The sequence below is a fragment of the Jaculus jaculus genome, chromosome 11 (assembly GCF_020740685.1).
Source record: "Jaculus jaculus isolate mJacJac1 chromosome 11, mJacJac1.mat.Y.cur, whole genome shotgun sequence".
NCBI classification, from domain to species: domain Eukaryota; kingdom Metazoa; phylum Chordata; class Mammalia; order Rodentia; family Dipodidae; genus Jaculus; species Jaculus jaculus.
The window spans coordinates 23,224,978-23,247,705 of NC_059112.1; the positions used below are offsets into that span (position 1 = coordinate 23,224,978).

The 22,728-nt window shown below is 43.6% G+C and overlaps 1 protein-coding gene across 12 annotated transcripts in view; it reads right to left on the reverse strand.

Moving 5' to 3' along the window:
* The window catches only part of Limch1 (LIM and calponin homology domains 1), a 398,796-nt gene that overhangs the window by 24,324 nt on the left and 351,744 nt on the right, over nt 1-22,728 (reverse strand). For all 12 annotated transcript variants that reach the window (XM_045130433.1, XM_045130435.1, XM_045130434.1 and 9 more), the window contains 4 exons: nt 15,073-15,163; nt 12,322-12,497; nt 7,398-7,503; nt 1,005-1,045 (listed from right to left, as the gene is read on the reverse strand). In XM_045130433.1, the coding sequence (XP_044986368.1) occupies nt 1,005-1,045; nt 7,398-7,503; nt 12,322-12,497; nt 15,073-15,163 (414 nt within the window). The remainder of the gene's footprint in view (nt 1-1,004; nt 1,046-7,397; nt 7,504-12,321; nt 12,498-15,072; nt 15,164-22,728) is intronic.

Here is a 22,728-nt window from a genome sequence, read left to right on the forward strand (position 1 = left end):
ATAGAAATACGTCATCGCGTATCAAAATGTCCTCTGGTGGCAGAAACCATTTTATTTTGTGAGCCCAGTCCCCATTTACTTCAGTTCTGCGATGCTGGGTTGGTTCTCTGAGCCTTTGGGGAGGGTCACGAAGTAAGTCGTAAGTAAGTAAATGTAGTAGACAGCCTCACGTTACTGACGCCCTGCCAAACCAGGCACAAGTTATAGGAGGAAGGGATGTATTGAAGCTTCCAGATAGAGGAGGAGTGTTCCATAATGGCAGAAGAAGTTTCTTTTACAGGACCAAGCAGAGAGAGAAAGAGAGAGGCCACAAGCCACCACCAGCAAGAAAGCACACTTAGGAACCCCAGGCAGAGCTGCAGTGTGTCTCTTTAGACAGGAATTCCAAGCCCACCCCCACACCTTAGGGCCGGTCCCTAGGATCTGCATTATAAGCTTTAATGAACTCCTGAATCAATTGGGGAGACATCTACTCAAACTTCCACAGTAAGTAAGGAAGTGCGTGGACACAGGCATGGGATAGCTTTGCTTCCTCTCTCACGCATCTCTGAAGGGCTCACACATCTGAGCATAAGATACTTGTTTTGTATCATGTGGTGGTTTGATTCTGGTGTCCCCCAGCACTATCTTGTATGCTCAAATCTCTGGATTTGAGCCCCGGCACCTCTCAAAAAATGTATGTATGTGTGTGTAAAGAAATAAGAGTTTGAAAAATAGCTACAGAAAGTTTAATTTATTATTAATTCCCGTTGTCACATGCATTGTAACAACTTCATTAGATTTCACTTTCCTGACTGATCATTTTGTTTCCAGGCATGATAAATACCTCACATAGTGCTAATCCATGTCTCCATATGTTTTCTGATAGCATTAAATTTTTCTTTTATAATCAATTACTTGGATCTCACTTTTGGGTGGAATACCATTTAAGAAAAAAATCAACGATAACATAAGCTGAAGTCACACTAAATGCATGATCTCATCCCTTAAAAGGAGTTACTTACGGGTGTCGTTACAGGTGACTTCTCACTGCTTGGAGAATCCACTGTATAGAACAAGAGAAAGAGAGAGAGAGAGAGAGAGGAGCTATGAGTGTGAGGATCATCCCATTATTTTTGCCTTTGCTCCTTTTATTCCTATGGTTCCTATGTTGGCATCACTATTTTTTTAAGTTAAGAGCATTAAACAAATCATAATCAAGCACAGCCCTGAAGCAGGTGGTACCCATCACCAAGCAGGAGTGCTACGTGACTGCTGCATCAGTTAGTGCTAGGTACTAGGCTATAAGTAGCCACAACTATGCCTATTAGTGCTGTCTCTGAATGCCCCTTGCATTCTGACTTGATTGAGCAAGTCCCTTGCTGTCTGACATGGAGAAGTACCACAGACAGAGGCCAGATGCCATCCAAGAAGGAGAGGGGGCGACACAGTTAACAAGAGAACTACTACGCTTGTGGTAAATGCACGTAACCTTTGTTTAGAAGGGCAGGGGGATGACAAAGAAACAGGTGAAGGATATTGTTTCTTTGAAATCTCAAAATCCTAAAATTTGATGCCGTTTTCTTTCAATTTGAGTACAAGTGGTACTTGTACTTATAGCAAAGCTCTTCGATAACTGTGTCAGAAAGAAGCATTTTTTTTTTTTCTGAAATCAGAAACAAAGACAAACTGCAGACATCATTGCCCCAACATGGATTTTTGCACAAAAAAGATTCAGCTAACCTGTATGTATGTGTGTGTGTGTGTTTTTACCTGACTGGAAGAAAAACTGGGATCGTCGCCAAGAGTTCTGAACTCTAAGCGGAACACTGGCAGTGCCAGGCGACTCTAGATCAGATGCGGGACAGAACAAACAGAAAACCATGAATCCAGGTGTGAACAGAACAGAACCATGACCCCACAAACCAAAGAAGGGTCACTGTCAACCCAAGAACTGAGTCTGTGAACCTCACATGAAAACTGTCTCACTAGGGCTGGAAAGATTTCTCAGTGGTTAAGGTGCTTGCCTGCAAAGCCTAATGACCCGGGTTCCATTCCCCAGTACCCACACAAAGCTAGATGCACAAAGTAGCACATGCATCTGTGGTTTGTTGGCAGTGGCAGTTGGTCTTGGTGCACCCATTCTATCTGTAGAGCTGGGCCACTTTGTGCACCTCCTGTCTGCATCGGTGTTGGGCGAAAGCTTTTAGGCTCAGACTTGATGAGTATATTGTTTCAAAGCTACCACTCAAAATGACCTGACACCATGCTATGTACACATGTCAGATGGGCTTTGGAGAATACCAGAGAAGTATAAAGGCAACAAAGGGCTGGAGACATGGCTTAGCAGTTAAGGCACTCGCTTGTAAAGCCTAAGGATCTATGTTCAAATCTCCAGGTCCCACATAGGCAGACACACAGTGATGCAAGCACTCAATGTTGCCCATGTGCCACAAGGGGGCGCACATGTCTGGATTGCATTCACAGTGGCTGAATGGTCCCTGTGTGCCCATTCTCTCTCTCTGTCTCCTCTCTTCCTCTCTCTTTTTCTCCCTGTTTCTCACTCAAAAATTAAACAACAACAACAGATATGGTTGGTTGAATTATGGTATTATTCACAGTGCACCAAATGAAAGGAATGGGTGGCAAGTGGCTGCCTTCCTTCTGCGCACACAGAGGCACGACCCATGACTGTCTGCGTTCAGGAAGCACGCACGAGACCCGGACAAACACCCCCACCTTTAAGCTCTGAGTGCGCTGTCCTACCTTAGCCCATCATTTCCTCAGCAAATGAACATTATAGTTTTTAAAGTGTGTGCATAATGTGCTGGACACAACTTGGAGGTATCTTTACTGTTTTGAGAAAGGGAATTGGTCAGATTTGACTTATTTTGTAAATATTTTCAGAGTGTTTAAAGTCTGTGCTGATTGCCTATGTGTGTGTTTGGGGGAAAACCCTCTGGAACATCATTAGGGTTGATGGGACGATCTCCAGTGGCCTCTGTGAGTGTCACAGGTGACTTTAAAGAAATGGGGAAGGTATCACCTTCTAGTGCAGAGAGTAGTTACGGGATATGGCTCCAGAAATCCTGGTTCTAACCTCATGGTTCCTTTGGACTTCCCTTAGACACAGATGTTTACTGACCTTTTATATCTGAGCCAAGATTCATTATTTCCTCCTATAACAACTGAAACCAAATCGTCTTCTTTTTTTCTTTTTCCTTTTCCTTTTCTTTCATTTTCCTTCCCTCCTCTTTCTTTTCTTTTCTTTTCCCTTCCCTTCCTTCCTTCCTTCCTTCCTTCCTTCCTTCCTTCCTTCCTTCCTTCCTTCCTTCCTTTCTCCCTCTCTCTCTCTCTCTCTCTCTCTCTCTCTCTCTTTCTTTCTTCCTCTTTTCTTTCTTGGCAGAGTCTCACCCTAGCCCAGGCTGACTTGGAACTCACTCTGTAGCTCTAGGCTGGCCTTGAACTCAGTAACCCTCTTACTTCAGCCTCCAGAGACAAGTCATGTCTTTACAAGTTATATTTATTTGAGGCCTCTTGCTTCCAGAAAGACAAGCACTTTCGAAACTCTAGATAAGTGGTACTGTTAAGTTTCCTACCTGTCAATGAGATTATTTAAATAAAACTTCAAGTGAGGGGGGCTGGAAAGATTGCTTAGCAGTTAAGGCATTTGCCTGCAAAGGATCCCCAGTTCGACTCTCCAGGACCCACGTAAGCCAGATGCACAAAGGGATGCATGCGTCTATAGTTCATTTGCAGTGGCTGGAGACCCTGGTGCACCAATTTTTTTTCTCTCTCTCTTATTTATTTATTTATTTTTGTTTTTTTGAGGTAGGGTCTCACTCTACCTCAGGTTGACCTGGAATCCAGTCTGTAGTCTCAGGGTGGCCTCGAACTCACTGTGATTCTCCTACCTCTGCCTCCCGAGTGCTGGGATTAAAGGGATGCACCACCATGCCCGGCTCTCTCTGCCTCTTTCTCTCTCTCAAATAAGTAAATAAATAAATAAAATATTAAAAACATCTTTATCCGGGTGTGGCGGCACACACCTTTAATCCCAGCACTCGGGAGGCAGAGGTAGGAAGATCACTGAAAGTTCGAGCCCACCCTGAGACTACATAGTGGATTCCAGGTCAGCCTGGGCCACAGTGAGACCCTACCTCGAAAAACAAACAAACAAACAAAAAAACTTCAAGTGAGTAGTTTTTGGGGTGTGATCCCTGAGTCCACCACATTAGCACCATTCCAGCATTTGTCAGAAATGCAAATTCTCAGGCCTCTGCCCAAAACAGACAATTAGGGCTGCAAGCCATGTCGCTACACTGTCAATGCTTTTCTTCCAAGGAAAGCGTTCCTTCTGGATGATCTCAAGCGATCCTTCCAATATCCTAAAAGTTGGTCTCATGATCACTTCCACTTGATGTGTGATGGTGAGATATCGGGGAGAGCCTGATGGGTACGGGTGTGCAGTTAAGAATCTGAACCCAGAAGTTCTGCCTCTAGAGCACACAGCCATGATGACAGCTTCCATGAACCAGAACCTACCTGTACAGCACGCATGTGCTCGATGGCCAACTCTACCTGGAAGAACTGCTCTAGAAATGTCCCAGCGCTGCTTGACTTTGTTTTTATTTTTTGAACATTTGTCTAGAGTTTATTTGCTGTGATAAAAGATCATGGGGCCCTCTGTCTCTCTTTCTCAAATGTGTGTGTGTGTGTGTGTGTGTTTTAGTTTGTTTTAAGTTTATTAACAAATTATAACAATTCTGTAGAAAGATCCTCTTATACACATTTAAACTGTATGTGTCAGGATAAGTTTCTAAAAGAATTACTGGATCAAATGATATGAATGAATCCAGGGCATGGCACCTGTTAGGTAAGTTCTTTTCCATCAAGTTATTCCTTCAGTCCTTGAATTTCTTTTCTCTTTGGTTTTGGGAGGTAGGGTTTCACTGTAGCCCAGGCTGACTTGGAATTCACTGCGTAGTCTCAGGGTGGCCTTGAACTCACGGCGATCCTCCTACTTCTGCCTCCTTAGTGCTGGGATTAAAGGCGTGTGCCACCACGCCCGTCCATCAATTTTATTTTTTAATTAGTCACCTTGGGTAAAGTGTGAAGCAGGTCGCCTTAATTCAACAGCACATTTCTCAAAATCAAAATGCTTTAAATACAACGAGTAAGGCAATGTGGAAATAAGGCTGGAGAGATGGGTCAGTGGTTAAAGGCGCTTACTTGCAAAGCCTGAGGGCCTGGATTCGATTCCCCAGTACCCACGTAAAGCTAGATGCACAAAGTGGCATATGCATCTGGAGTTCATTTGTAGTGGCTGGAGGCCCTGGTGTTCCCATACTCAATTCTGTCTCTTTCTCTTTCTTGCAAATAGATAAATAACAATAATTTTAAGAGAAATATAAATATATGAGATGATAAAACTAATCAATATGGCTTGAATATCTATCCCCAGTATGCATTCCTTATTACACACTTATAAAGTGCTAGAAATAAGACAAAAAAGTCTGCCTAACTATCAATTGCTTTGCCTTGCTGTGAAATTTCCCTTTTGATAATACTCCACTGGACTGCAGGACTGCTAAGTTGACATCAGGTACTTTGAAGGTAGTATTGAATTTGTCTCCCTGTTCAGAAACTAATGAATACATATACATCATTAGTTCCTCGCAAACGCTCCCTGTTCTGCACATACAGGGCCCCAAAGCTCATCTCCAAAGGCTAATGGAAGCCAACTCAGATTCTGTCAAGGGTGACCTCAAAGAGCTGCCCATCCTTGAAAAGAGAAGCAACAAGAAAAACAAACATAATGAACCCGTGCTCCCCTCTCTTGACTGATAAACCGGATCTACAACAGAAATGAGGCCGGGGGGTGGGGGGGGTATTAACAAAGAGAAACAGGAAACCTGGCACATCTGCCTCCCAAACCAGCTGTTTCCACACCCAGAGCATCTACTTTGAGGAATAATCCCCCGAGATCATGGAACTCTCAGAATTACATTCCTAATACATTTTTCAGGGCTCTTTGTGGTTGTGTGTGTTCCTGGGTTCCCACTAGAACAACGGGCTTAAAGTTGGATTCAGAAAGAATAAAGGGGGGAGGGCTGAGGATGCAGCTCAGTGCTAGAGTGCTTGCCCACCTCACACACCTAGCAACACCCACCCACCCACCCGTTAACCAAGGGGTGAATTCATAACCCCATATGTCCTATAAAGTATCTGGGAGTCAGTGCTATCTTAAGACCTTAGTTAGAGCTGGAGAGATTGCTCAGTGGTTAAGGCATTTGCTTAAACTCTCCAGGACCCACATAAGCCAGATGCACAAGGGGGTGCATGTGTCTGCAGTTCATTTTCAGTGGCAGTAGGACCTGGCGTGCCCATTTTCCCTCTCTCCTTCCCTCTCTCTTTCTCTCTCAAATAAAGAAATAAAAAAAATTTAAAAGACCTTAATTAGCCCTTAGTTCCCATATTTTAGAGGCTACCCTTTCTCATACTATATTAAACATATTAAAATGTGTCAAACATATGAAACACATGTCCCCAATATATGTGTATTAAACACATCAAAACATCCTTTGTGTGTATGTGTATGTGTGTGTGTGTGTGTGTGAGTGAGTGTGTGTACGTTGTGTATATATACACTCTGAAGATGTCTCCTTGGAGTGTTTCATGGATTTTCACCTATTAAGAATTTCTTTTTTTACTGTAAAGAATTTTGGGAAAAGGTAAGATTTTTTTGGCTATAAGTAGCATATTTAATCTACGAGTGACTGATTCTTCAGTAATCATCATTCATGCCCAAGAATTACTATGGAGTAAAGAAATCTGACATTTTCCCAAAATTATTATCAAATTCAATAGGTATTTTCTGAAGATTAGAATTAATAATAAAGTTGACATAAACTTTTAAAAAATATTCTGAATTTTCATTTTTGTTTGCCTTTTATGTGTTGCAGCAATACTAATTTCTTTTCTCTGTCTTTAAAAATTTTTTCTTTTTGGTTTTTAGAGGTAGGGTGTCATTGTAGCCCAGGCTGGCCTGGAATTCACTATGTAGTCTCAGGCTGTCTTCATACTCACAGTGATCCTTCTATCTCTGCCTCCTGAATGCTAGAATTAAAAGTGTGCACCACCATGCCCGACCAAATTTCTTTTTAACACCTCAGACACTTGAGTAGGCCCCGCTGTACCTATAGCACTTGGTTGACAAAGTGGCCTCCGTGGCTGGTGTCCCCACCTAGTCACACAGAGCATGCACCTCAGCTTTTATTCTGAATTTCTGTGTTCAGCACCATGGGTCCTGGCAAACACCATGAATGAGAGATCACTGGCATGAAGTCTATCAGCAGCCTTTACAGAAGACAAGATTTTCCATGAAGGGCTCACATAAAACCCTTCCTCCCCTTTACCTTGAGAATTGAGATTTGGCAAATGCAGTTGGTTGGTTTCCGGCATTTTGTCCAGAAATGGAAACGTCAGGGTGGCTTCGGGTTCTGGAGATTTTGGCTTTACCACCTGCACCACGGGCGACAGACAGAACGTTAACAAGAGGCTCCACTAATCAGTGCACAGATGAAATACAACGGAAGGATCTAAGGTGATTACACATGTCAGTAAGCGTGGACTAACTTCACAATGGAGAAGGCTTTCCTTCCCTAATGCCCTTTTTCATTTGCTATAACAACAGAGGAGACAATGTTTCTGAGAAATCAAACAAGAGCATAAAAATGTGATCACCCCACTTTCTTTAAGCCCAGAAGACATTATTCTAATTTTGGAACTGTGCACCAGTTTCCATTTCTTATTGACCAATAACATGTTTGCTTTCTAATATCATACAATACTGAGCTTGTCAGAAAATGACATATCCCAAATAAAATCATTTAAAAAAAATTTTGTTCATTTTTATTTATTTAAGAGTGACAGAGAGAGAGAGAGGGAGAAAGAGGCAGAGAGAGAAAGAGAGAGAATGGGCACGCCAGGGCTTCCAGCCACTGCAAACGAACTCCAGATGTGTGCGCCCCCTTGTGCATCTGGCTAATGTGGGTCCTGGGGAATTGAGCCTTGAACCAGGGTCCTTAGGCTTCTAAGGCAAGCACTTAACTGCTAGATCATCTCTCCAGCCCCCAAATAAAATCATTTTTAAAAATCTTATCTAAGCAGTCCAATAATGGACAACTTTAGTGGACAACATTCTTAAGATTATTTACCCCCTCCCACAAATTTATGCAAAACCCAGTGAAGACAATCTACTCCCCCCCCCTTGACAAAGAGGTGACAAACAATGCCATCACACACATGTCCTTAGGCATATTAAGTGACTTGTCCTCCTGGTAAATAGCTCCAAAGTTACAGGCTTTACATATTCTTGTGTTTGCTTTGTAAAAAAGGGATTTTTTTTCTTGGCATTACTAATTAATTATATTTGTTCCTTCCTAGTCTAATGACCTTCAGTAGAATTCCCCCCACCCCATGACTCGTTGATTCCAATCAACTTACCGCTGGAAACCACATTACCACATTTATGTCTCCAGTGTTTAAAATAACACGTGGCAGACTCCAAGCTTGAACAGAGAGCATGGCTAACTTTTTGATGTCTCTCTAAGGCTGGTGACTGTGACTCATATGTGACAGCTAAGGACCTCAGGGTGAATGAGGCTACGTAGCATTTATTTTCTCTTAAGCTGATCTAGAATTTGGTTCTCGGGATAAGTTATTGTTAGGATTTCTTTAGTGTTTTGGTTTTTTTTTTTTTTTTTTGTCTTTATTAATTCCACCAGAAGAGACTCTTGAAGACACTATAGTCAATCAAACAGCATTACGGCGGTCAACCAGATGTCCTCACGAATTTTAGTATTAAACACACAGCAAAAACTAAGGCTTGGTTCTTCAAGTCTTAGCATCACAGGTTCTAATTTCCTCAGTGGCGGAAGCTGACAAGAGCATGTTTCAGGTAAAGAGCACAGAAATGTACAGCATGACACTACAGAGAAAGCTCAGCCTGGAAGCTTTGTGTTGACAAACATAACACCTTCAAGTGAGATCAGAGAGCAAAAGCTGCTGTGAGCACTGGGTGATCCTTAAGTAAGAAGTAAGGAGGGGCTGGAAAGATGGCTCAGTCCCATGTAAGGCCAGTGGCACATGCATCTGTAGCCCGCCTGCAGTGGCAGGATGCCTATACTCACTCTAAGTCTCTGTCTCTTTCAAATAAATTAATTTTTGTGGTTTTCAAGTACTAAGGAGAAAGGGAAGGAAGTTACACTGAGACAGCGGGAAAGCAGTGAGCTCCAGACCAGCATTTAGTCTGCTTATCTACTATAAGCCCAGAGCTACAGTGCGTGGACTCAGTACCACCTCTTATCAAGAAGAATTTGTAATTCTAGGTACTTATGCTGTGAGAAAAGTTATTCTAGCCCGATGTGGTGGAACACGCCTTTAATCCCAGCACTGGGGAGGCAGAGGTAGGAGGATTGTCATGAGTTTGAGGCCACACTGAGACTACATAGTGAATTCCAGGTCAGCCTGGGCTAGAGTGAGACCTACCTCAAAAATCCTTAAAAGAGCCCTGGCTGAAACTAAGAAAAATTGGCCAAAGAAGCAAGGGTGCTGGTTTCCTGGTGAACTGGATACCAGCACAAGGGGGAAGGAGATCAACACAGAGAAAAATCAACTCCTACCAAATCAGACAGCCAGAGACCCAGAGGCCCCCAACACCTCATCACTGAAGCAGACCAAAAATGAACCCAACATGGCTCAGGGAAATTTTGCGGAAGAGGGGGCGGAAAGAATGTCAGAGTTACATGTTGGGTCATGATATGCAGGACATTTACCCATAACTGAGGGCTAACTCCACAATGCACAACCCATATGCCTCAACAAGGAGGGGCCAAGGGGAGGGAGTAGGTCATGGATGAGCCTAATAATGGTACCAAACTGACTGTATTTGCTGAATACAAAACTAATTAATAAAATTTTTTTAAAAAGTTATTTTGAGAGTAATGTTTAAAGAACCCATGACATAAAAATAAATAAACCCTTGAAAACATTTCTTTTCCCCCACAGGCATGAAATTAATAGTCCAAAGATAGTTCACACTGACCAGGGGCACAGGTGAGGAATGCCTATAAATACATTTCAGTTATGGTAGTCATTTTGTCTGGTTAAAAGAACATTCTAGGAATATACAAGTTTTCCATTCAGTTTAGATTTGAGCAAAAAAAATGAACTTAGGATAATAATAAATAAATAAATATGTCTATTTGTGGACAAGATTTTTGGCAAAATTGAGAAACCCTGCCTGCCCCAACTCTATTGTTCCACTTCCCTTTACAGATATTCAGTGTTTTGTTTTTTTTTTAAATTCTTTATATGATTAACAATGGGGAACAGCTAGGGTCTGAAACACCCCAAATGCCGACAGGCAATGAGCATTTTAAAAGCTCTACCAAGGACACACCATTCAGTTCTGTGAGGCCAGAGGCTGCGTCCTGTTCCCTGTAGGATGTCCGGTACTGGTGGAGAGATTAGCAAGGGGTAGGTATGAAGTTAGCCTGATTAAATAAGGGATGGCTGAAATGAAACTGAATAGTGCACTTTCACTTTAAGTTAAAATTCAAATTTAAGGTGTGTTTAAAAGGTGGGAAAAACCACCACGAAATTTGACTGTTGTGCAAGGGAGGGGTCTTGGTGACCCATTGAATTTCTCTGGGAGCTTTAAAAGATTCAGCTATGGCTGGAGAGATGGCTTAGTGGTTAAGCGCTTGCCTGTGAAGCCTAAGGACCCCAGTTCGAGGCTCGATTCCCCAGGACCCACATTAGCCAGATGCACAAGGGGGCGCACGCGTCTGGAGTTCGTTTGCAGAGGCTGGAAGCACTGGCACGCCCATTCTCTCTCTCTCTCTCTCTCTCTCTGTCACACTCAAATAAATAAAAATGAACCAAAAAGAAAATTAAAAAAAAAAAAGATTCAGTTATCTGAGCCCTGTGGACACAGAGTCTGAGCAATTTGGTCTGCTATGGGCCCAGCAGTTTTTAAAATCTTTAAAACTGGAGCACTGATAAATGATGAGCACTTTTAGATTTGGTGTTTAAAAATAATCCTAACTCAAGTGGACAGAACTCCAAGCATGAAAACGTTTATTTAATCAGAGCAAGACTGTCAGGCCCATTCGAATTTATTATACCAGAATTATACAATGTTCCTTTGTTAAAAAGCAGGTAAATATTGGAAAGAAAATTTTTAGTCAACTCTCAGTCAAAAGTAAAGGTCAGAAACCCTCACTTCAAGGCTGTATGACATGTAAAATAACAGAGCTTAAAAATTAAATATAAGTTTTTAAATGTTGAAGGAATATATACAAGAGGTAGGTCTCCCTCACTCTTAACTTGTTTATTTTTTTATACTTTATTTTTATTTATTTATTTGACAGAGAAAGAGAGAGAGAGAGAGAGAGAGAGAGGCAGAGAGAGAGAGAATGGGTGTGCCAGGGCTTCCAGCCACTGCAAACGAACTCCAGATGCGTGTGCCCCCTTTGTGCATCTGGCTAACGTGGGTCCTGGGGAATCGAACCTGAGTCCTTTGGCTTTGCAGGCAAATGCTTTATCTGCTAAGCTATCCCTCCAGCCCCTTAACTTGTTTATTTTAAGAATATATTTGCATATATTATAGTATTTGATATGTTCATGATCTCAATATATATTTATTTCTTTTTATTTTAAAAATATTTTTATTTGTTTATTTGTAAGCAGAGGGAAAGAGAAGAAAGACAGAGAGAATGGATGTACCAGGGCCTCAAGCCGCTGTAAATAACTCTAGATGCATGGGCCACTTTGTGCCTCTGGCTTTACATGGGTACTGGAGAATCGAACTTAGGTAGTTAGCCTTTGCAGGCAAGCGCCATAACCACTGGGCAATCTCTCCAGCTCTCTTTTATATTCACTTACATTTTTTGTAATGAGTGTTTAGTTTATTTTTTTTTTAAATTTTTATTTATTTATTTGAGAGCAATAGACACAGAGAGAAAGACAGAGAGAGGGAGAGAGAGAGAATGGGCGCGCCAGGGCTTCCAGCCTCTGCAAACGAACTCCAGACACGTGTGCCCCCTTGTGCATCTGGCTAACGTGGGACCTGGGGAACCGAGCCTCGAACCAGGGTCCTTAGGCTTCACAGGCAAGCGCTTAACCGCTAGGCCATCTCTCCAGCCCGTGTTTAGTTTATTTGTTTTTGGGAAAAAAATCAAATACAGAATAAACACAGGGAAAAAGCTGAGAAGAGATCAGCCTTCCTGCCCGCTCGTGGGCAGCCACCTTAACTTCTGGATTTAAGGCTTTTACCTTCTGAGACAGCACCAGCTCCACCTTCCCACTCATCCCATTTTCTGGCTTCTTCTCCCCTTGCTCTTCTGGTGCCTCAATTTTTGGCTGGGGGCTGGAAAATTCCCTGGACGAAAACTCCACAAAGGCCACGGTTGGGCTGCATCGAGTCACGGTGGTCAGGAAATGCTGCGGCTCTGGAAGGGGGTTGTGCCCAGAAACAGACGAGAAAAAGACAATCAGACAAAGCGCCACCTTCCCACCAGCTACGACAGACATGTCCTCCCCTCCAAGGAGAAGATAAGTCACTCACGGTGTGACATTAAATGGCAAAAGCCTAAGAAAATGCGATTCTCCTGGCCTGTTCGTTATACAAAACACATCAAACAGCCCCAATATGAACGACTAAAGTTATTTTTTTTAAATACGCTATGCACATGTTTTTTTTTAAATTTTTATTTATTTATTTGAGAATGACAGACAGACAGAGAAAGAAGCAGATAGAGAGAGAGAGAGAGAATGGGTGCACCAGGGCCTCCAGCCACTGCAAATGAACTCCAGACATGTGCACCCCCTTGTGCATCTGGCTAACGTGGATCCTGGGGAATCGAACCTCGAACCGGGGTCCTTAGGCTTCACAGGCAAGCGCTTAACCGCTAAGCCATCTCTCCAACTAAAGTTCTTAGTCATCACAGTGCTAAATAACACAACATGACATGCATGCCGGTTGGTGTGGATACGAGAATGTCCACAGGTAGCTTTAATCCTCATGACTGAAAGGAAGACTGACTTCTCTTTAAATCTATTTATTTATTTATTTACAACCAGAGAGAGAGAGAGAGGAGACAGGGGAACACAGAATAGGTGTGCCAGGGCCTCCAGCCACAGCAAACAAATGTCAGATGCATACGCCACCTTGCATCTGGCTTTACATGGGTATTGAGGAATCAAACCCAGGTTGTTAGGCTTTGCAGGTGAGTGTCTTAACTGCTGAGCCATATCTCCAGCCCCTGACTTTTCCTTTTTTTTTTTTAGAAATCACCGTGAGCAGAACCACTCATAGGATTCTTTTAATTTTTTTAATTTTTTTTTTTTTATTTGACAGCGACAGACACAGAGAGAAAGACAGATAGAGGGAGAGAGAGAGAATGGGCGCGCCAGGGCTTCCAGCCTCTGCAAATGAACTCCAGACGCGTGTGCCCCCTTGTGCATCTGGCTAACGTGGGACCTGGGGAACCGAGCCTTGAACTGGGGTCCTTAGGCTTCACAGGCAAGCACTTAACCACTATGCCATCTCTCCAGCCCTGACTTTTCCTTTTTAACAGCGTATTTTATTAACTGGCATGTGTTAAGGATTGAGGGTCAGATGTGTATAATGTGTTGGAAACAAACTGTTTTCTGGTACATAAAGAATTAAGTACACTTTATAGGAAGTGGTAAAACCACCAGGTAAGGGAGTCTATCAAAGTATGGAGGTACTGGGCTAGAGAGATGAGTTAGCAGTTAAGGCATTTGCCTGTGAAACCTAAGGACCCAGGTTCGGCTCTCCAGAACCCACATAAGCCAGATGTACAAGGTTGCTCATGTGCGTCAGATGGCTCACACATCTGGATTTCAATTATAGTGGCTAGAGGCCCTGGCTCACCAATTCTCTCTGTCTGTCCCTCATAAATAAAATAATTAAAAAGAAGTATGGAGATGCCATCCAGTATGAACATGCATATGCTGTTATTTTTAGTTTAATTTCTTATAAAATGCCATTGAGAACAATTTGGTATTGGAAGAGAATTTTTCATGTCTATCAAAAGAAGAAATATGTGGGGCTGGAGAGATGGCTTAGCAGTTAAGCGCTTGCCTATGAAGCCTAAGACCCCAGGTTCGAGGCTCAACTCCCCAGGACCCACGTTATCCAGATGCACAAGGGGGCGCATGCATATGCAGTGGCTGGAGGTCCTGGTGTGCCCATTCTCTCTCTCTCTCTCTCTGTCTGTCGCTCTCAAATAAATAAATAAAATTAAAAAAAGAAGAAATATGTGAAAAATAGATACAATAACTCACAAAAATTGACGAATAGTACTTGACCAACAGAAGGTCCCATCCTCTAAACAATGGATATAGTATATTCATATTCACCAAGATTTGGGTCATTTTGCTTTCAGACTGTTCGTAAACCTTACTATTTCAGCATATGTTAGGTATGACCAATCTATTGTGGTACTAGAGATCAAACCCAGGCCCTCACTCATGCCAAGTTCTCTACCACCGAGCTGTATCATCAGCCCAATTATTATATTTATTTTGATGTTTTTATTATCCGTTATTATTAAAATCAGTCAACATATGACCTTTAATTTTAGAATTAATTTCATAAGGAAATTCAATATTTTTATAAGGATGAATATATACTTTTAGGAAATAAAGTATTACTGAGTAGCAAAAACAAAAATGTAGGCCTGGCCGGGCGTGGTGGCACACACCTTTAATCTCAGCACTTGGGAGGCAGAGGTAGGAGAGTTACTGTGAGTTCGAGGCCACCCTGAGACTGTATAGTGAATTCCAGGTCAGCCTGGGTTAGAGTGAAACCCTACCTCAAAAAAAAAAAAGAGGAGGCTTGGATTTCCCATCCCATGCAGCATGTTCCCCAAATAAGCCACTAGGTGGCAGCACAACCACACTGCGTGTATAGTATAACCTTTCTGGTTCAGTAGGAAAAATCCCGCACACTTTCCATCCTCATGCATTACCTGAAAACGCAAGTGTTATGACACAAACCTAATGAGTCTTGCTCTGCAGTCTCCTTTCTTGGTTTTCCACCGTCATTTTCATCCTCTTGGCTGTTCAGTTCTATTTCTTCAGTGGTTGCCTGAAAAAGATATTTTTCCTTCCTTGAAGAGACCAAGCCTTTGAAAGTTCTAAAAAGTGAAGAATATTTTCACTTTTCTTTTCTTTATTTCTTTAGTTATGAGAGAGAGGGGGACGGGAGCAGCGCCGCTTTGTGATCACTGAAAATCAAGACGCTGAGTAGGCTGGGACAGAGCGCGGTGGTGGAGCGCTCGCTCGGTACGCAGGAGGCCCCGAGCCCAATCCCTAGCACCACAAAGCAAAAGAAAAAAGGGGGTGATGGGGGAGTAGCTCAGTGCATAAGTGCTTACATAACATGTGCAAGGCCCTGGGTTTGATCTCAGTACCACAACAAATATCCCCTTGAACCATCACCCCCCAAAAAATAAAACCCAGGAAGAAAATAATCATCACATTAATATTGCTTAATAGACTTTATCAAATTTTAATATGCCAACAATCCAAGTAGAATCCCTTTAAGAAATTTAATGAGTAAAGACAATTTGTTTATTATATTTAAGTCATATATATATAGATATATATATACACACACAGACACACACACATACATATATGATATAGATGTGCACATTTATCCTAAAGATTACAGGAGTCCCTGAAGATCCATCAGTTTAACATAAAGGAGTAAAGTGGGCTTCATCATTTGAAGTTTACCTTGACAACATGCAGAAACATGAATACCTGGTAGTATCTTTACTTTATGATGTTAATATATAAAATACTGTCAAGATTACTGATTTTAACTTCTCCAAATGGCTTAAATTATAGAAAACTATCTGAGCCTGGGAAACCAAGGTGCAGCTAGACACTGATGAACGACGTTCTCGCGCACACTGGCATTGCCAATGGCTAGAACAGACAATGACCAAATGGGCCAGAGCCCCAACGTGGACCAAGAACCAAACATACTTCATCCAGTCCTAGACGCCAGCAACTCTAAGCTGTATTATTTTAGGTACTACGTAGACAGAAAGCACACATCTAAATACGACACACCGTGGATTATAAGAGAAATCTTTCTTTAGAGCCATGAAAACATGGGAAGTGTGCCCCTTGGGATCAATGAAACAAGATCGTTCATGAAGCCCTGTAGGCATAATGTCTAATGCAAACGAGACAAGATCCAGCATTAACTACTCCACTAAGAATTATTTCAGTGGCATATCATATCCCGGTAATATTTCACTCACGCGTGACTAATGGAGAACTTCTTTCAAGAAGGCTCAGGTTTCTGATGTATTTCAGCTCAACCCTCAAATACTGACCACTGGTATCTTAACCCTGAAGTGATGGGTTAGGGGCTCAGGAGATGGCTCCGGGAGAGGTTGGATCTCTACCACCCATGTTAAAAAAGAATAAATAAATAAGCAGAGTGGGGCCACAGGCACCGGTAACTGAAGCGCTGTGGGGAGTGGAGGAAGGAGGATTGTTGGGGCTCACTGGCCAGCCAGCCCAGCTAAAATCGTGGCAAGCTGCAGGCTCAGCGAGAGCCGCGAGTCTCAAGAACATGCGGCATCCCTCCTCTGTGACCTCCACATACACACGCACACACCACACACACACACACACACACACACATACCGGTGCGGAGCCCAGCCCCGCACACAAGAAAAATAGTGGCCGAAAGCTCACATCCGGACAAGCCACGTGGCACCACGATGGCAGCGATCCCAGGACCACGATTTCCCCCGTTTTCCCGGGTGTCAGTGCTGTTGAGGTTCTCGGTCACCTAGCCCTCAGGGAAAACTTAAAGGCAGCGTCACCGTAGTCCTCTTTATGTGAGTGAAAAAGCTGAGGTCCAAGAGGGTGATTTCCCCAGGGACCCAGCGCTAGAAGACAGGGGGTGGCAGGGGGAACCCTCTGCCGTCTTGGCACTGCTGCATCCCCTCGCAGGGGCTTAGCTGGCACACCCACCTTCAGCGGTTCCCCAATACCAGAGCTTTCACCCATGAAAGGCAATCATGTACCCGGAAGTTTCAAGTTTACTGCTAAAATGACTCAAGCTGCCTTTTCCCTTTTTCTCTCTCTCTTATTTATTTATTTTATTAAAAAAAGATCATTCTGGAATCATTCAGGATAGGAAGCAACTTAGTCCCCTTCCCAGGGCTGCCAAGCCCAGACTGCCCTCCATCCACAACTCCTCCCCAGGTTCTGAGGGGCCGGGGCCAGACACACAGCCCACGTCAGGAAAACAAGTGCCTTCCTCATATGCATTCTTTATAGAACCCATGTGCTTGTACTTAGTTTAACTGCATATTATTCACCAAAATCAAGCCACTATGAGCAAAACACCCGGGATGAAGAGAAAATGCAAGCTGCAACACAATTTAAACAAGATGAGGCCATTTAAAAACACTTTACAGGTGTTGGAGAGATGGCTTAGCCATTAAGGTGCTTGTCTGCAAAGTCAAAGGACCCAGGTTCAATTCCCCAGGACCCACGTAAGCCACATGCACAAGGTGGTACATGTGTCTGGATTTGTTTGCAGAGGCTGAAGGCTCTGGTGTGCCGATTCTCCCTCTCCTTCTCGTTCCCTCTTTTTCTCTCTCAAATGAAATAAATTTAAAAAAAAAAAAACCTTAAAAGGACTGGAGAGATGGCTTAGCGTTTAAAGCACTTGCCTGCAAAACCCAAGGACCAGGTTTGATTCCCCACTACCCACGTAAGACAGATGCACAAGGTGGTGCATGTGTCTGGAGTTGTTTTTCAGTGGCTGGAGGCCCTGATACACCCATTCTCTCTATCTGCCAATTCCTCTTTCTCTCTCTCAAATAAGTAAACTAATTAAATATTTTAATTTTTTAAAAGGCCACTTTACATGCACTAAGAGAAGAATATAGATCTCTCTCCATATATGTGTGTGTGTGTGTGTGTGTGTGTGTGTGTGTGTGTGTGTGTGTTATCTTAATATTACTCATTCCTGAATTCTGGAGTAATAGGTAATTTACATTTTCTATATAGTTTCCTGTGTTCTGCAATGTACATAGCCAATCTGTCATAAGGGAAATCCCCAAAGCTGGTTTAATCCATTCATGCCTCACTTCTCCGTCTTGAACACTTGTTATTTTTGTACTCACACCATTACTTTCAAGGAAACGAGTTCAAAGTTGGCAGTTTTAACCAGTCCTGATGGAATCAGAGGTTTGCTTCACAAACACCAGCTTGTTGGCAAAACGTGCTTTCTGACCCATACTTTCCTTGGGTTACAGCTCAGAGGGGAGGCTCACCCATCCCCAACTGGTAACATTTTTCTCAAGAATGAAAACAAGTAAACAAAAACGGACCTCTGGATGGGAATGAATGAGAGCTCAGAAAAGTTCACGCGAGACTAAGCCAGGAGTTGGCTTCCCCTTAACAGAGAACTTCATCCAAATCAGCCCAGATGCCAGACTCAGCCCTCAGGTCATAGGCAGGAGGTGGCAGCTGCCTGGCTTCAGACTGGCATGGTCTGACCACAACATCTACCTGGCTACTGACTGGCTCCTTTGAATTAGCGCCTTGTTGGCAGACTGGCAGAGAGAGAGAGAGGGAGAGAGAAAGAGAGAGGGAGGGAAATGGAGAGATTGCAGGCTGGGCTGCAACCATTACACAGAAAGGAGAGGCCCGTGCCAAGGCCTCCAGTTCATGGTTCCATCCTGCAGGAGCTGTGGAGCTCACACGGGCCATCTGACCTCTACGGTTGGAGGAGTGATGTCCGAGATCCTTTCTGTGTGACTATTCTGGGACTAGGAGTGACTTCCTGGCTCCAGGCTTGAATAACTTATCTGGACACAAGCCTGGCAGACCAGTGTATTTATGCCCTGGCGCCACCACCCAGGTGCCACATAAGCTATGCATCTGTTTCTCTTGTCACTTTCAAACAACTAAGAGTCTGTCACCGTTGCTGAAAAAGGAGGAGTTGAGGGGGGGCAGCCTTCCCATGATTTAAATTGTGTATGTGTGTGTGTGTGGTATGTATAATATTTTTCAAATCAATCACATGAGGTTCTGATCCAGTTAAAATGGACTAGGTTTAATTTATTTTACCTGATGTATATGTTCTTATAATCTCCTGTGTTTAAAAATGCTTCCCTGACTTTTCAGGAGCATTAATCTCCTAAACTTATGGTTACTTCCAGTTGGAGAAAAGTCTCAAGAAATGCCTGCTGACATTTGACATCTGAAGGAATCCGCAGTTGGTCTGAGCAGCAAGGAGGATGGCGCCCACGCAGATGCCAGCACGCTGCTCTCACTGCGAAGGGCAGCAAAGGTCAGATTGTTTTCCTGGATCCGAGAACAGAAGCAAAGTGCTGAACCATTGAGAAGGCCAGGAGCCTTTACCAAGATGGGAAAAACAGACCCATTCCCATCACCCGGTTTGAGAAAAGCTGACGAAGTGATTGAGATAGTCACAGATGAGTGTGGCTCAGCCCAGGAGGGAGAAGTGCCACAAACCTGGTGGGAAGGCAACGGCTGCCAGGAAGAGTGTGCGTGGGGCTGGGCATTAGGGGTGAGTGAGAGGGTTCGATCAGCCTCCAGAAACATGGAGTGACAGAGGGGTTTTGTGTGTGTGTAGGTGGGATTAGGAGCCAAGATGGCATATGGAAGCCCCAGAACTGAGGAAAACTGAACAATAGGAAGAGAAAAACAAAACAAAAAACCCAAAACAAAACAAAGAGAGAGAGAGAGAGACAGAGAGAGAGAGAGAAGGAGCTCCAGGTATTATCACTGAGGGAGGAGGGATCTGACTTCTGGAAAGCTCTGTTCCCAGCTGCAGGCTGTTCAGAGAATAATGCCAGCTGGATCAAGTGACCTGTGGAGCTGGAAGACGGACGCACTGCCTTGTCTCATGAGGATGGCGTTCACATCTGCTCAGGATGACAATTTTGAGGATCTTGCATTAATTCCAAACATCTCTATTCCCATTTGAGCCTTAAAAAAAAAGGCATTGTTTTTTCAATGTTTTTTCATTTGTTGTATGGTGATATTAAAAAAATATTTAAGGACACCTGTGGTCTTTGAGTTACCTTGACATTGTGTTCAGTGCTCAAAGAAAGGGGTTCTCATAGTAACAATCTGACATGAAGAGAGAGAGAGAATTGGTGCACCAGGGCCTCCAGCCACTGCAACTGAATTCCACATGCACGTGCCACCTTGTGCTCATGTGCGACCATGGGCACTTGTGTTACCTTGTGCATTTGGCTTATGTGGGATCTGGAGAGAGCATAGGGGTCCTTAGGCTTTGCAGGCAAACGCCTTAACTTCTAAGCCATCTCTCCGGCCTCATTTACACTTTTTTTTTGTATGCATAATGTGGTATGGTGTGTGGCGTGGTGGTGTTGGTGTGCATGGGTGTGGTATGTACACGTGAGGAACCCTGGATGCTCACCTGTGGCATGATACTCTCCTGTGGTGCCCAGAGGGGAATATCAGGTGCCCTGCTCTGTTGTACTTCAGTCATTCTTTTTTTTTAAATTTTAACTTTATTTTTATTTATTTATTAGAGAGAGAGAGAGAGAGAAAGAGGCAGGGAGAGGGAGAGAGAGAGAATAGGCGTGCCAGGACATCCAGCTACTGCAAACGAACTCCAGACGCATGGGCCTCCTTGTGCATCTGGCTTACGTGGGTCCTGGAGAGTCTAACCAGGATCCTTTGGCTTTGCAGGCAAACGCCTTAACTGCTAAGCCATCTCTCCAGCCCCTCTGCTCATTCTTACTTGACTGGAGTCTTCTTACTGATCCCAAGCCCCATTGATTCTTTGGTCTGTGTTCCCCACAGGGCTGGGGTTACGGATGTGTGTGGCCATGCCCCGCTGCCTATATGGATCCTGGGAATGGAACTCCAGTGGCCTGTCATGCTTCCTCCAGATCTCAGGCTTGCACAGGAAGTACTCTTGATCACTGGACCATTTCTCCATCCCAGAAGCCAAGATTTTAAGACAAGAGGTGCCAGGTGCTTACCAAGCTTTTAAGGGATTTCACCAATAACTGGGAGGGCGGGGAACCTATCCCTCTGTCTGGAGCAGGATCGGGCTTCATGCCCCTCACCACCTGTCATCGTTCTTTGTGTCCTCTCGTGAACTCTTCACTGTGGCCCACGCCTTGACACTGCTAATCCAGCATGGCATCCTTCCATCTTTCAATCCTGCCCCACCCGTAAGGTCAAGGTTCAAAATCTACATCTCACACAAAACATTCTTGGGCCACACTAACCTACAATGGTCTTATCTGTTCTTTGCCATCCTGTAGCCCTATATCTGATTTTTTTTTTGCTCTCTGATTTGGTATTTAATTATATATTGTTTTTATGTTTCTTTTTTTTTGTTCAAAACTTGGGGCACAGAGCAGAGCCCTCATCCACCCACAAAGAAGTCACCATCATTTCATCATCATCATCATCATCTCAGATCTCATTATTATAGAGGTAAACCCTTAAGGACAGTCTGGAATGAGCTGGTCTGGGTACATATAGCACATGTATTAAAATAGAACAGGGGCTGGAGAGATGGCTCAGCAGTTAAAGGTGCTTGTTTGCAAAGCCTAGCCTGGCTTCAATTCCCTAGCACCCAATGTAAAGCCAGATGCACAAAGTGGCGCATGCATCTAGAGCTCAGGTGCAGGGGCAGGAGGCCAGTCTCTCCCTGTCTCTCTCTCTCTCTCTCTCTGACCTCTCTTCTCTTTCTCAAATAAATAAAAAGTTAGTTAATTAAATTTTAAGAAATGGAACCAAACTTCCACTTGGGATTTATTTATAAAGGAAGAAAGCCAGAGGCTCACCAGCATCAAATGTGAAAGATGGGGGAGAAGAAAACTAAAGGGGTGACAGGTTATCACCCAAAGTGTCCACTCCAGGCCAGGAGGATCCCCCTCCTATCTCAGCGCACCCCCGCAAGAACATCGCAGCCGCCCCTCTCCGTTGCTCTACCTCCCCCTCTGAATTCATTGCTCCTGCCCACTGCTGCCGGCCGTGCCCTTTGCCCAGTGCCAGCTTGCCCTGGAGGAATTGTGACATTTTGGTGGTGGGTGAAGGCTACTCCTCTGTAGATAGTGTCTTGGTTGGAAAATGCAGTTTTGGGGAAGAAAGACATGATTTCAAAAGGAAAACTATTTCTTTGATAGCCCCATCGAACGGGGCAAGCAAGTTAGGAATAGAAAGTCAAATCAAAGCTGGTACCAGTCCTTGGGAGGCTCTGAGGTGCATACAGTGTCCTGTTTCAAGCTGGCTACTGTATTTCACTGTGACCAATTCATCCCACTTTTCTAATAGGAATATAATGGTTAGAACAGAGTCAAGGTATGTTCTCCTTGGGATACTGGAGAAAGAGGTAAAATAGGGTGGCTTTATTGATTTGTTTGCACACACACACACACACACACACACACACACACACACACACACACACATATATATATATATATATGTATACACATACATACATACATATATGCATTTATTTATTTATTTTGTTTTGTTTTTTTCAAGGTAGGATCTCACTCTACTCCAGGCTGACCTAGAATTCACTATGTAGTCTCAGGGTAGCCTTGAACTCATGATGATCCTCCTACCTCTGCCTCCCGAGTGCTAGGA